Below are 16,062 nucleotides of genomic sequence, written 5' to 3'. Positions count from 1 at the left end.
TGCTGTGATTTGAATATATCAGTCTGCTGCACAGAGTAGAATTCAGATGTTCAAGAAAAACACAAACTGTCGAGTCAGCACAGTACACAACGCCCGTGTGGAGTTTTTAAATGAAAACAATAACAGAAATTGCATTTTAGGTTTATATACGAAAGTGATTATAGCGAAAATGTTGTCCATTATTGTCTTTGTCAATTTCATAATGAGTTTTCAGGCTTGATTTTAAATGTACAAGATTTATTTTAATATTACTGTATGGCTATACAAAAATTGTTGCTTACTTTATTACAAAATACTTTATTTTTCTTTTCTTTTTTCTTTTTCTTTTTCTAAATCGAAAACTAAAGCTAACACTAAAACTAATAAAAACTAAAAACTGATCAAAATTGACGAACCGACTCTAAAAACTCACTAAAACAACAGAATTTGAAAAGCAAAACTCAAAATGAAAAAAAATGAAAAGTATCATGAAAAATTAGGGTGAGAAGTAGACTGCAGTATAGCCTGCACGGATCTTCAGTCTGTTAAAGGACAATTATGCGTAGGATATTGTCTGGGAATACAGCCAGTGCCACTTGAAAGAATGTGCACGACGGCACTGCACTACCAATGACTACTGATTATTTGTGACGGCTGGCTAATGATATTCGACCGCGACTGATTGAGACTCAGTTACGACAGATTTGGTCAGATCTTAATGGCTGATAAGGAACGTCAGAAAAACTGCAACATCACTTACACAAGATGGCAGCAAAGCACTCGACAACTTTTGGTCACGTTTGTGGCCAGAGGGAAAAAGCTGCATGCTTACTCTGTCCCCTTTTGAACAGTCATCAAGTGCTCAGCGGAAGCACTCAGATAAAACTATAAAGAAGACACACGTAAGATGGCCGAGTGTGTGCAACGGGTACATTTGATTGTGATTACAGAAATCACACTGTGTCCTTACAACAAGGTGGAGAGTTGATTTTTTTTTTCAACGGAATATTGTTTACATTCACGATTGAGAAGAAATGAAATACTATGTATAAGATATCCCCAAAAAGTCACTGCAATTACTTTTAATGCATTAAGTAATGGGCTAGGAAATGCATTATGTCAATGGGATGGCCCCACAAAGATAGTACAGCAAATTTGTGTGTGTGTGTGTGTGAGTGAATGAGACGGGCGTGGGGGGGTTTAAAACTAACTGAAAAGGTTTCCTGACTCAGTTACTCTTCAATTACACTTGTAACAAACGTGACAATGTTCAAAGAATTATCTATCCATCCATCCATCGCAGCATGGTTAACAAGTGGCTACTATGTCTTATGTTTTAAAATTGAATTTTGGAAATTCCGGCTTCTTCTTGCATTCCATAAATCATATTGATATTTAATTTATTATTATTATTATTTTTCCCTTTTTTTTTTGAGTGTCCAGTAAAGCGCTATATAAATCGGATGCATTATTATTATGAATCAAGTTCTATTATAATGGTACTTGGATTACATTTTTAAAGTAACCCTCCCAACCCGGATTACAATTAATGAGTAAAAAGATTTCTTTATGATTTTCTTCTTGTGCAAAACAAAATGAAACGACTTACATTCCTCATTGTCATAAAATGGCAAAGCAGGATGCTCCTCAGGTGATGGTGAATAATCTGGGCTGACTTCATATTCATGGCTTGGACCAGCGACAAGGGCATCGCGGCCATAAGGATGCCTCCCGGCAAGGTTGCACATGGACGCATAATCACCTAGAAAGCAAAAAAAAAAAGAAAAAGACAGAAATAACAGTCTGCTACCTCAGAGCTTCCAAATATGGGCACGCTGTCACGGGTACCTTTTAGACTGAGCAAAAGCTGGATGCTCGTTCGAAAGTGGATTATATTTGTCAACCAAGCAAAATTGAATTTGGAATCGTGACTGCCACCTGTGGCCGAAAAATGAAACCACACACCCACATTCGAACCCGAATCCAGTCTGAAAACTATTGCAGATGACTGCTGGTACAAGATCCAGGATGCCCAAAAAGGTATTTTGTAATATAATAAATCACAGATCATGGGGCAGATAAAACCTGGGTTAAATTTGGACCTGCGCCACATAGCTGTAAAAATGTACTGTTTATGACATTGTATACCGTACCTGTGTTTTTGGGCGGGCATAAGGCACAGTCCATCCCCCAGGCCTCTCCAAAGAGACAGCAGCACTCTGTGAATGTTGTCTTCCTGTCGTGACCCAGCGGCAGAGTGCATGTCACGGATTCTGTCACCTTCTGCCAGCAGATACCCTGGAAGTCTGTCTGGCCCACCTCATGTTGGTCTGGGGGCAGGGACAAACACACATGTGTAGGGGAGACCGGGGCTAGATGTATCACTTTTTTTACTTTTCTATAATTTTTGGAATCAATCATCATATATAAATAAAATGTATACCAGATAAAAGACCAAAGTCGTAGGTATATATTTTTTGTATTCATGTCATTGTCATACTTCGTGTCAGTGCAGAATTATAAGGCATCAAATAGAGGGAGTGAACGTGTGACATATTTCCCCACCCGTGGGCAAGTTGTCACACTATATGGGGTAAGATGTCACATTGGATTTTGCAACTGATAAAACAAGGACAAAATTATCCTTTGTCTCCTTTTTTTTGTTTTGTTTGTTTTTACAGCCAGAGATATTGTTTATCATTGATCTTGAAAATTTACCATAGTCGTTGAGCAAACTTTAACCTACAATTTTATGAAATAGTTTCTTAGGAACTTCTGGCATGTAGGTCATAGCTCTCAGCCTCAAAGGCCTGTTTTGCTTCCCTTAAACTTGAAATTTGAGATTAAATTGAATTTTAAAAAACAACATTTTGGTTAATGGATGGATGGTTCATCATGAATCTTAAATCAGTCCTGACATGTGGGCATACTGTAGTTCCAACAACTGGAAAATTCATTTTTAAACAATGAAACAAATCCCGGCTAACTAATTTCCTCACTCTCCAGATTCATCATCTGAAGAACAATTCTGGCATACGTAAACAGAGTTGTCACAGGTGCATTTTTCACTGGCCCATACTTTGCATATGTGACAACAAACCCCCAAATGACTGAGACAAGTTGCCCCAAACTACTTATGTTGGCTAATACTTGCTCTAGTTTAAAGTTAGCTTAAAACAGAGCAGAGACTGACGCATGACATGATGCCTGAATCTCTCCTCTAACGAGTCCACATGATTTGCTGCTAGAATTTGTCTATGTACGACGCCTGTTTCAAAGTATATGAAGGTGAAAATTTTTACTTTGGGTTGCGCAAAACAGATAACTGCCACTCATCTCAGCTCACAATGTGCTATCCTCTTCTCAGACAGTACACAACCCCTGACCATTTATACAAAGAAAAATAGTATTACACTTTTTCGTTGCGCCCTCTGGTGGAGAAGGAATTTGCAATGTGACAACTTACCCATGACCAGCCCCGGTCTCCCTTTTTCTTCTGAACATAGATCCAAAATATGTGCACAAAAGCATTTGATAATTATTGTTGTAATATTTTTTTTTGTCTCACCTGCTATGTCAGGAACAAAGATGCAGCTGTTACTGTTGGGATCCAGCACCATAGGATGATTACAGAAACAAACATATGAGCCTTCGGTGTTCAAACACTGTGCTCCAAAACACACGGACTCATCAAGGCATTCATTTATGTCTACCAGAAAAGAATCAAGAGACAAAACAAAACTTGCATTATTTTGTGAAACAACTTCACACACAAGTTTTATTTTTTTTTTTGGGGGGGGGGTGAAATCATGACATGACTGAAGTTATGTATGGTCTAATGTAATATTATCCTCGAGAAATCCAGATGATCAGTTTATTCACTACCAATTATCAATCAATCATTATCATTTAAAAAAAAAAGATATGTTTATATGTTAAGTTGTTGTAATGTCTGTTTACAAAAAAGAAAATACAAATAAAATATTGAATAAAAAACAAACAATCAATCAATCTATCCATCGCTTATCCATTGAGCTGCAGTTTAACCAGCTGAGTCAAACATTTGAGATTTGAACCCCGAACCTTTGACTGTACCACAGCTGTAAAATCTCACAGAGTGTATTGGACGAAAAGGGTTTATTGCACACCTCTGCACTCCAGTTTGGTGGGGTCGTAGTCCTGTCCCGTCTTGCAGTAGCACTCGTAACCGCCCACAGTGTCCTGACAGAAGCCTCCTTTACACACCTCCTGGCCAAACAGTGTGCACTCATCTGCATCTGGAAAAAGCACCTCAATTATTACAATATGCAACTTGCTTGATATGGGTTTTGCTAAGTGTTCAAATGAAAGAATTGTCATGGTAGCAATCATTTTGAAATCCATGTGGCGATTTGGTCAAAGATTCGTTTTCTTAACTTACTTTTGTATCTCTCGGCCGTCGGGACTTCATAAAGCAAATCTCCACTTGGGATAAATCCTTTTCCAGATGGACACATCTGGTTGAACTGGTCTGAAATGAGGCAGACATTTGGAGATTAATTCTACAACGCAAAAAATAAAATAAAAATCCCTTGCTTGAAAACATGCGTGGAAATTCGGTGCTCAATATAAGATGTGGAGGGAGGGCAGATGTATCGACATTAGCACAAAAAAAAAGAGAGAAAGATGTGACGACTTAACTCATTCACTGCCATTGACGGCTATAAACGTCAAAAATTCATTTGAACTATTTCTATTAGTTTAACATTTGTTCCCCACTTTTTTCTTAACAAGAGTATGAAAACCTAGATTTTTTTTATTGTACATTTAGAACAGATATGAAATTTGTGATTAATCGCGAGTTAACTTTCACAGTGAAATCATGCGATTAATTACAATAAAAAAATGTAATCGCCTCTTGCCCCTTATTTTTAACAATCTTTTTTTTTTTTTATGAATTTATGGCAGTAAATGAGTTAATAATTATCCTTCAATGTGCATCTTCTATGACCCTCGCAGTTCAACACATTTTATTTTGTTTAATATCATTTAAAAATAAGACTATTTTCACCTGATATATTGCATTATCATTTCTAGTCGAGAATACTTACCCGTGCCATTGACAGGACAAGGATAAACCTCACAGTTGTCACCCCAACCGGCTCCCAGTGTGCAGCAGCACTCTTGTAGGGTGACATGGCTGGTTAGAACATTCTCGCACAAGTTCTCATCGCTTAGGTGGAAATAGCACTCTTTATGTTCTGCTGATGACACTGAAAGGCAAAGAGTAGAAACCACGGAAGAGGTTTGCACCAGGAAGTCATGCAACTTTATCATTAAGCCAAGAACACCAAACGTATCACATTAAATACAAGACATTTTGAGCCCTCTATTTCATAAGTATATATTTTTCCCCCCCATTAAAACCCTGACGTATATAATCTGACACATGCATTGCACGGATAATCCATTAGAGGGCAGCATCACCCAGCTGAAGGCTTTTCCAGCGATTTTGCCAGATCGCCCCAATTGAGAAAGGAAAGACACCTATACTTTTTAATAATAGTGGGAAATATTATTTCTGATTTTTTGGAAATACTAATATGTTTGATATGTCTGTTTATTATATTTGTCACAGTTATAAATGTAAAGCATTGTGACCGGATGTATCAAATATGACACAAATCAAAGGTCATATGTTGAAGTTGATTTTCAAAAAAATGTTGGGGTTTGTTTGTTGAAAAAGACCAATAAATGCATTTTCAATACAACTCCATTTAAATACTTTCTTGGCATTGGGAGGATAGATTAGAAATGATGATCATTCACATTCCAAACATTTCCAGGTCCATCGTTATTTACAAGATGAAAATCATTCACCTGTGGGAACGGGCTCACACCTGGCGACCATGACATTATACTCTTGGCCGCTGGGACACATGCAGAGGAAGGAACCATCAATGTTCACGCACTGAGCTTCTCCACAGACACTACTCAGCAGTTCACACTCGTTAACATCTAGAGAGGAGAAAAAGTACAACAAATAATTTAAAAAAAGTCAATAAATGCTCACGTTTCTTTGCTTTTGCTGTCTTTGTCATTCAAACACAACTGTAACATGGAAAATCCATATTAGCCATATCATGTATAATATGTAAGAAACAACAAAAATGAAACAGAAACAGAAATGTCACTTCAAGGTTAAATTCAATTTTGAATTCAGAATTTTTTCCTTTTTGTATCATATGCATGCATGAAACCACACAAGAACCACAGGTTCAAGACAACGTGAAAAGTCAAGAGGGCAAATGGGTGGAGCAACGTTGCTGAGTGTGAACATTCCAGCAACTAGTGTTCATAACAAATTGATCTTGAAATAAATTGAAATCATTATTTACACACATAGCTCAATGGTGTGAACTTGTCACTTCCTAATAGTGTCCCTTTTGTCAACACGACCTTGACGATAAGTCTGACAAAACTGGCACGTTGTTGATGAGTGCACTGTTGATTATTCCTCCCTCCCATAATAGTAATATACGGTGACTTGCATAAATATTCACGACCTTCACTTAATTCCAAAATGGATTCAATAGAGTTCCACCCTCAACATTATTACACAACACCCCATAATGATAAAGTGAAAAACAGTTTGCTAGATACAAATACTTTATGGGCATAAATATTTATACCCTTTAATCAATGCTTGGGTGACTTTATAGCCACTCTCCAAAAGGTAACAAATTAATTGAAATTAACTTGTGTACAGTACTCCAATCAAGTTGTATAAACGTCAAGGATGATGAAAATGACAACAGGATGCCTTCATGTTAATTGAGTTTTTTTTTTTTTGGTTCGTTTATTTACCATAGCTAAGCTTTCGTAGTGTAGTACGATGGCGTATTAGGGCCACCTATATAATATATATTTTTTAGAGGGTGGGAGCAGTATTCAGAGAAAAAAACTTGCAAATTGGCCACTTTATAAAAACTCAGAAACTCAGAAGTCTAATCATGTGAGGATTTGTTGGTGGTTAATGGGACACTGTTTATAAAATGAAAAAGCAGGATGGAGACGGATTCATTCTTAATTTAAACTTTACTCATCATCCACGGTAGCGAGAGTGACAAATTCCTGATCCCCTATCAGCCAATTAACACTAACCAATCAGAAGCTAGCATACTTTAGGTAAATGAAAGTGAATGGCAGCACATTCGACACATCAATTTAGCTACTTATACAAAAAAAATACCAAAATGTATGAATGTGCAAATAATAGTTCTGGAAACAAAAATGTACAAGTAAATGTACATTTTAACAAATTAACTTAAATGCTTCATCCTCAGTGTGTGGACCTTCGCAAAGTGAGGCGTCTTTGACGCTGGTCGTAACCAACGCTTAAAAAAGCGAATGCTTAACATCATATGATTAATCTCTGGTAAAGCAATTACTAGCAACTTATTTGAAAACCTGACCGAAAAGTATTGGCACAAACATCCGAGTAGTATGCTACGTGTATTTCTTGTAAGTTTCTGATTATCCCCCCCCCCCCACCCCCACCCCGCAAATCTGCCACTTTATAAAATTGTATATTTACCACTCTAAAAAGTCCCAAATTTATTAGTTTTTCTCTCGCAAATTTGCCACTTTATAAAGTGGCAAATTTGCGAGTTTTGCCCCCACACTCTAAAAAATATACTCATACGTGGCCCTAATACGCCGTCGTAGTGTAGACATTATTTCGATCGTAGTTTTCACTGCTGCTGTCAATCACAGCCAGCTGTGTGCAAAAAGAGGAATGCGCCAACTAGCATTAATCATCATCAACAGACACGGCGAGCGGGACCACCAGACGTTCGTATTTTGTCCTTTTGAAACACATTTGAGTTTGCCTACTATTTTTGTTATCTCTGGTTTTCTGTGTACTTAACAAACGGACATATATGCGAGGCTTGCGCCCGTTTCCAGAAAATAATACTTGAAATTCATGGAGCGTTACTAAGGTGGTCGACCTTGATTCGGACCGCCGCGGTTACTCTTCCTGCGTTTTCTTGACAGATTTGTCCTCATGACAGCAGGCCATGGAACCTCTAATTAAATTGCATGTTTAGATTGAATGTAGGATATTTGAGAAGGAAATGTTGATGGATATTTTACAGGGTGCAAAGGGGTAGTAAACCACAAGAAGACCATGAGAGACTGAAGCAAGATTAAGTGGACAATGAAGGGAGGTAAAATCATGGAAACCAGAAGTGTCAAGGAGAAGAGAGATAGACAGAAAGGAAGGAAGGCAGCTAGACGAGAAGCATTCTAAATGGTTAGCGGTTACACCGCCGCTGCACGATTGTGTGCTTGTTTGTAAGTGAGTCCATCTGTTCCAGCCGCAGCGCAGTGAAGGCTTGGCAGGCACCGAGGCAGCTGGCTGGACCGAATTTAGGTGCAAGCGAGCCGGACTGCCAGATGACAGATGGGAAGTTTGTGTGTTTAAAACACACACTGCGTGGAATTAGAGCATTGTGGTGATTACGGCGAAGTCAATTGCCACTGGGATAGCAAGTAAGTGGGAAGGTTCATCGCGCCGAAGAGTAAATGAGCTTGGGAAAAAGCTGCAGCATCCATAACCTGGTAGTCCAATGTACAATTTGTAAGCAGTCTGAATGAGAAGCCCTGGATGTTCCGTGTACTAAATCAACAGGAAGGACGCATATTACACAAAAAGTTTGCTGATGTGTGAGGAAAATGATAACCTCAACCCAGACCGAATAAAGTTTTTTTTTACTGAAAGGTCACTGTAACCAGATCTAGAGATTGTACGGACGAGTCAACTCATTGATTTTAGTACTCTTCAATGACATTTAGAGCGCGACGTCGACGAGTTGCCAACCAAACATTTTTGGTTTGGAGGAGGCCGAGCTGCTTGCGGCAACGCGTTGCCGAGTGTGCTGGATGAAATTAGTCCGTCACCTTCATTTTGAGCGTCCGTCATTCGGCAATCGTCAACAGTCGGGACACCCTTCCGTCATCGTCAGTCCGTCAGTATTGCAAGCCGAACCGTCAACCCGTCGATTGTGCCGCAAAATGAGCGTCTGTCAATGTTTGTGTCATTCGAAGTGGGCATTGGTCAATGTTCCATCGACCATCAGTCGTCAATCCGTCACCAAAATGGGCCGTCCGTCATCGACGGGTTGCCGATTACATTGACGGACGTCCGTCAATGCTTAGTTATTCAATTTTTCGAAGTTTCCCGTCAATTGTCAACAAAATGGCCGTCCGTCATTGACGGATTGACGGACCTTGCGTCAATATTGATGGAATGCCCACCTCTGTTTATTCCTTGCTATATCGCGGGGTATTACTCTGGCCTGGCTACTTGTGGATTTCAATCCATCCATCCATTTTCTTAACCGCTTGTCCTCACAAAGGTCGCGGGCGTGCTGGAGCCTATCCCAGCTGGTACACCCCGAACTGGTTGCCAGCCAATCGCAGGGCATGCGGATTTCAAATGAGAACAAATCACAGTTGCTCCATTTTTTGTGATTTCTTATAAGTAAAATGTTTATATCTATTCAAATAAATCTGTGGTCAACTTGTGTGAGAACAAAATTAGAGTAGTTCACTGTATCAGGTTTCTGCGCATCATTTACAAAGGTATGATATCTTAAGGCGAGTAGCCCACCTCCTTCATATACAAGCACTGTAACGGAAGATGCGGCGCTCACCCATACAGCTGTGGCCATCTTGGCTTTCCTGGTAACCCTGGTCGCAGAGGCATCGGAATGAACCCAATCGATTCTCGCAGAAACCATGAGGACTACACAGCGTCTCATTGAGTCCACACTCATCAATATCTGTTGATCAAAAAGAGAACTTGTGTGTTATTGGATGTGCGTATTGTCGACAAACATATTTCTTAACGGTATGTCACTGTCGACTCGTTACACCGATTCGAATTCCTCCCGTGCCGTCGTCAATCGCGTCATTTAGTTCATAACTCCAGAGAATCTGCGTCAACTATAAATGCTTGAATACAATTCACGTCAACCTCTCGTGTATATTCTGATGAATTTTATGCAGCTAAGAGACCAAGAATTGGTTCCGGCTTTAACGGTAGAAGCATGAAAAAAACATGGTTCTGTCAACAAAATGAATTGTCAAAAATAAGTTTGACTTTTTATTGATATTTTTTGTACCATTTAGTGCACAAACATGATCTATAAACCATGCAAAACTTTATTGTTGATGAAAATACACCGCAAGTCTGATAAACATTGTTCCCTCGTTTTCCGCTGGGGTTAGGTTCCCAAAAATTCTCGCAATAAATGAAATCTGCAAAGTGGTTACAGCTTTGTTTTTCATTTATTATAAATATTATAAGGCTCTAAAACCCCTATACACTTTTCTCATCGAGGCATACACATTTCTCTCGTTTAAACATTCTCAATATAAATTTTATAAAATAGGCACATTACTATAAAAAAAATAAAAATAAAGAATGCAAAATTGCAATAATAAAAAATCTGCGAAACAGCGAGTGAACCGCGTTACAACAAGGGAACACTTATTAATTTTTGTTTCAAATATGTCCTCCTTTTTGACGGAAGTGGCCACCCTATCGGTCACCCAGCTCAACGGTTGTAGCTCCGCCTCGGGTGTGACAGCTTCAGGCGGCCACTAGAGGGCTCTAATTTACACGAATGAAAGGGGGGGGGGGGGAGTACAATTAATGATGAGAATAATAAACCACCTACATTCGATTAAACAGTGGACCCCATTTTGTGGTTTCATCGAAGTAGACACAATCGCAGAGCAAATAAGAGCAAGTTTACTTGCGTAAGACTGAAAGCAGGGAAATGTACCGCTGCGTCTAGACAGTCAGCTCAAAGGCTTTGATTGTTTACCACTCGAAGAATTTCCTTTTGTTACACAAAAATACTGGTTTTACTTTACAGCGCCGGCAAAGCGGCTAAAGCTTCTTAAGAAAATGTGAGCTGAAGAAGAAAAAAAAACCCAGGTCATTTTCCTTGTCTTAAAAGTATAAAAGCAGATAAACATTGCAGACATGATGAGAATTGAAAGCAAAGTAATAAGCACATAGGATGAGCACAGATTCTGGTTTCCATGCTGTGGTTATGTCTGGCTTTTTAACAACTATGAACAGGAATGAAGAGTTCAATTAAATCAATCTTATAATCTTTAAAAGATGTGGAATGGTTTTGGGTTCCCATAGCGCTTCTTTCTCACTGAGGTTTATTGAATCGCTGACTCAAAAATAATTGTCAGACATTTCCTTCATGTGAAGAGAGAAAGAAAAAAAAAACATCCTGAAAAAACATGAATTAGAATCAGCCAATTGACAACTGCCATAAACAGCTTTACTGCTTAGCCAAACCGTGGTCTGTTTTCACATCTCACCATCGCAGGAGGGCGTATCAAGGCTAGCGGTGAATCCGCTCCCGCACTCGCACCGGTAGGATCCGTCTGTGTTCAGACATTCGCCATGGGGCGAGCAGAGTTCTGGCTCGTCTACACACTCATCGACATCTGTAAAGACAAGAAAGACGACTCCTATTGAGAGGGCGTGCGTTGTGTGTCTATGTTAGTTCTTCATAGACGTCAGAATGTGTCCACACCTGCTAACAGCCCACTGTCATGCTTCAGTGACCCTTGACTACAGACACAGTGAGAGATTCCTTCACATTGCTAACCTCTGCAGCTGGTGCCGTCGATCGGTCGGTACCCTCGGGGACAGGTACACGTGTAGGAGCCCATGTTGTTAACACACTCCCCTATGGACTTGCAAGGCTCGTCTTCTTCTAAACACTCATCCACATCTGCAGCAACACACAAATCAGTGACAGGTTCACTTTTTTGACCAGATACAAAAATGACTTTGGCGAAAAAGTATTCATCTACACAACCACTGCAAAAACGGAAATCTTAAGTGAGATATCATTTCTTGAATTTAACCAAAATGTGCTTATTTTGCTCTGACAAGTTATTTTGGCTTAAAATAAGATCATTCTGCTTATTTTAACATACTTATTATACCGAATTATCTTATTTCATCAAACAGTCTTGGCATTGAGTGTTAAACAGCCAGTTTTAAGTACTTTGAGGCTTAAAACAAACATTTCACTTGTAATTAATCTAAAAAAATACTATTTTCAAGGCCTAATATAATTTTCTTATTTTTCAAAAATATTACAGGTACATTTAAGTACAATTTTCTTGTTCTGTTGGCAGCAAGATAATTTTGCTTATTTGGAGTATAAATTTTCTTATTTTAATATTTTTTTCTTAAATTTTCTACTGCATTATAATGCCTATAACTAGAATAGATAGATAGATAGATACGCAGTCGTGCCTTGAGATAAGAGTGACCCGCTTTATTTTTCGCTTTGACTTGTGAGCAAAAATTTGTGATACAAACGATTGATGGTGGCACTAAACTGAACTCTCATCTCATTTCATTTTAAAACAATCAGCAGTTTGGCAGATAGTAAACAATTCATAAAAAATAAAAAAAAACAAGTTTATGGTCAAACTAAACATTAAACAAGGATAATTATGGGACTGGAGAAAGAAATTTGCAATATGAGTGTTTCGTGTTACAAGCGTGGTCTCTGAACTAATTGAATTTGTATCTCTATATAGGCAGACTATAAACTAATTAACTCATTCACTGCCATTGACGGCTATAGGCGTCAAAAATTCATTTGAACTATTTCTATTAGTTTAAATTTGTTTTCCACTTTTGTTAACAAGAGTATGAAAACCTAGAAAAAAAGGATTGTACATTTAGAACAGATGTAAAAATTTTGATAAATTGTGAGTTAACTATTGAAGTCATGCTATTAATTTTAATCGCCTGACGCCCCTTATTTTTAATAATCAAAAAATATATATATATTATTTTAAAAAAAAATGTCTAGGTTTTCATACTCTTGTTAACAAAAGTGGGGAAAAAATGTAAAACTAATAGAAATAGTCCAAATGAATTTTTGACGTTTATAGGCGTCAATGGCAGTGAATGAGTTAAACATTTTTCAGGTGGTACACGGAGTCCTCAATTTACTACCTGACATTTCATAGCTGCAAAAATGTGTGAAAAGGTGGCATAAAAATATGACGTGACACTATACATGCTCTGTGTTCCAACTTGGAAACCACCACAGAAACAAAACTCCATAGTATAAACCAAGTCTTAAAAAAAAATAAAAAATAAACGTTGATCATTATATTATTTGCACAAGGACTACTGTACCATCACACTGGTCACCAGATGGAGACACGCTGAAGCCTGGCCCACACTGGCAGATAAAGGAACCATCAGTGTTCATGCAGTGACCCCTGGTACAGACGCGCTGATCCTGGCACTCATCGATATCTGAAAAGTTCAAGAACCATAAACAGGTACAGTACATCAAAAGGATGAACATCAACAACGGATTTGCACATATGTCTAATATTAGATCATTCGTTTGCTGTTGAGATAGGAACAGTTTCATTTTGCGGTTCGCAGTCATGCCAGCGTCAATTACGCAAACAACTGGTTCAATTCGATTCTTGCCAACATTGCACCTTTGCTGAGAATAAATAGGCAGTTACTTTCACCACAATTCCTGCACACTCAATGATGTTCAATTTGGCAGCGACGTGCAAACATCTGTGAGCTGCAGTTCTATAAACGACCCTGTAAGCATGGCATATTTCTTTCCTGTCACCGCCTCCACACAGTGGCTTGGCTTTCCTTGCGCTGTAGAGGAGCCGCAACCTCACAGCACAGCCGCCTTTGTCACGCTTCAGTGGCGACAGCAGAAAAAAAACTTGAAATGAATGCGCTTGTCTTTTCAGGAGGTTGCAATACTCACGGGGGAATAAGATGAAGCACACAAACATTCAGTACAAATATACCGGCAGCATTGGACCTACCTAAGCACTGGCCTTCTTGTGCCAAGAACCCAGAAGGGCATGAGCCGCAGTTGTAACCGCCAGGGATGTTAATGCAAATGCCAGATGGACACGGGGTCCTGTTTGCACATTCATTGATGTCTGCAAAAAAAGTGAATACAATTTAGAATTAACAGAAAGTATCACCACATAGGGACAACACAGTATACTATATTATAAATCAGCGATTCTCAAAGTGTGGTACTAGAACCATTTTATTTTTTTTGCGACACAATATAGTGTAAATGCACATCCACGACAGTAGGTGGCAGTGGCGCCCTTTTGTTCCTCTGCAGAGATGCACTTACAACAATTTTATAGACATTTATGTATTTGTTATTCATTTATTTAGCTTGTAAAAAAATATATATTCATATTGTGCATAATGTTAAAGTGACTTGCAATAATATTATTTTCTTGAACACTTACATGTACTTCCCCAATGCATTTTAAAGTGGAAATCAATCCTAAACATTTCTTGACAATAATATTTTGTGACTTCACTAGTCTAAACATGACATTCTGATTAATATTGCATTTGTAGAATTATGAGTCATTGAAGCAAAATCCAGCCGTTTTTATCCATCTCAGAGGGAGCGACCAATTTGCCACTTGCTGTCGACTGAAGGTGACATCAATTTTGCTAATTTCTCAGGTAACAACCAATCACAGCGCAGCGTCAGTAAACAGGTGAGCTGTGATTGGTCGGTGGATGAAAATGGCAGATTTTTTGCTGCTTAACTCATATTTCACTAACACAATATTAACCAGAATACTATATTTAGACTAGCGGGCTGCATAGAACATATTATTGTCCCCAAAAATATTTTGGGTTGCTTCTCCTTTAATATTGGTCATTACCCTTATGGTGATATTTGGAACGCTTCGTATTTTTTTTAGGTGGCATTTGATGCAAAATGTTAAGAACGGCTGCTACAAATGACTAGAATGATCTCTAATTAACGAGCGTTTTGGTTTCCACAACTGTTATGTCTTCGCTACACTACCCCCAAAATAATCTCTTGGAGAATAAACAATGCTTCCAAAATGTTTTTCATTATAAGGCTTTCATTATTTGGGTGGAAAACAACAGATAATATGGTAGAAAAACGAGCTAGTCAGAGTAAGCCAAACCAGTAAAGTACCATCTTGACATCCAATATAGCAAAGATTTAAGAAGCCGCTACACTGTGATTTAGTCTTTCTGCTCGGATAAAAAAAAAAAAGTGCTATAAATCATTGGATGGTTTGCATCTGTTTATACCATAAAATGTATAAACCAAAACATACCCTCAAAAAGTTATAACGGTATCCTTTTCTCACCACTACGGAAGAGGGGAGGTTTGGTTGAGTTTTGGGGTGATGACCATCAGCTAGTTTTGCTCTTAGAGCTCCAATTCAGTTTCCTTTTTGCGGTTGGGGAATTCTGTGTTGAATTGGCAAGAAACCGCATAATGACTGACGACCTCATATTTATATCAGAGTAAGCGCGAGGAAGCAGGCAGCACGGAGGTGCAGATTTTAGTAACGGTGTGGCCAGCGTGCTTCCGTCCAAGTTTCCACCTACTTTTAATGATCTTGATACGGTCTTGATAGTCTGTGGAGTTTCTGTGTGACACAGTGCCTCAACAAATGGAATGCCAAAGACTTTTTTTTGTAAAAAAAAACTAACAACAACTTCTCAATTGGCTTTGTCCTGTCTTTCAATTGTATGTGTAACCTTTTTATTCTTTTATTCCACAAATCAAAGGCTTAATCTATAAAACGAGTTTTCCAAATGAATGAAATGAAGTGAAAGTACAGAAAATGAAGCCTTTATAAATGTTGGCTTATTTTACGTTTTTAGCATTTCAAAAAAAATCCCTGAATACTCAAATACTAATGTCTCCAAAACTTTGCTCCCAAAGACGTATAAATGCGTTCTATTTGAAAATTTTGAAGTGTCCCAAGGACGTATTTATACGTTTTCAGGTGGCAGCAGAGTATAAGAGATCAACCAGTGCCATGTTGCAAAAAGCTCTTTCCCCCCACTGTTTTTAACAGATTTGTAAATAATGATGAAACTTAATTATATTCTAACGTTAATTGCTGCAAAACCGAAACAGATAGAAATATATACTTTTTCCTAATGTAAGAAGAAACTTAGTTTGAATT

General features: G+C 38.4%; 1 protein-coding gene across 3 annotated transcripts in view; it reads right to left on the bottom strand.

Moving 5' to 3' along the window:
• ltbp1 (latent transforming growth factor beta binding protein 1) overlaps nt 1-16,062 on the bottom strand; it is a 50,884-nt gene that overhangs the window by 2,362 nt on the left and 32,460 nt on the right. For all 3 annotated transcript variants that reach the window (XM_086092611.1, XM_086092612.1, XM_086092613.1), the window contains 12 exons: nt 13,891-14,010; nt 13,223-13,345; nt 11,664-11,789; nt 11,371-11,499; nt 9,678-9,806; nt 5,839-5,976; nt 5,070-5,231; nt 4,400-4,489; nt 4,128-4,256; nt 3,548-3,688; nt 2,133-2,309; nt 1,589-1,741 (listed from right to left, as the gene is read on the bottom strand). In XM_086092611.1, the coding sequence (XP_085948737.1) occupies nt 1,589-1,741; nt 2,133-2,309; nt 3,548-3,688; nt 4,128-4,256; nt 4,400-4,489; nt 5,070-5,231; nt 5,839-5,976; nt 9,678-9,806; nt 11,371-11,499; nt 11,664-11,789; nt 13,223-13,345; nt 13,891-14,010 (1,617 nt within the window). The remainder of the gene's footprint in view (nt 1-1,588; nt 1,742-2,132; nt 2,310-3,547; nt 3,689-4,127; nt 4,257-4,399; nt 4,490-5,069; nt 5,232-5,838; nt 5,977-9,677; nt 9,807-11,370; nt 11,500-11,663; nt 11,790-13,222; nt 13,346-13,890; nt 14,011-16,062) is intronic.

Source organism: Leptonotus elevatus, chromosome 13 (genome assembly GCF_054856555.1).
Source record: "Leptonotus elevatus isolate MCC_2025b chromosome 13, RoL_Lele_1.0, whole genome shotgun sequence".
Lineage (NCBI taxonomy): Eukaryota > Metazoa > Chordata > Actinopteri > Syngnathiformes > Syngnathidae > Leptonotus > Leptonotus elevatus.
This window is presented reverse-complemented; position numbering and strand designations above follow the sequence as displayed.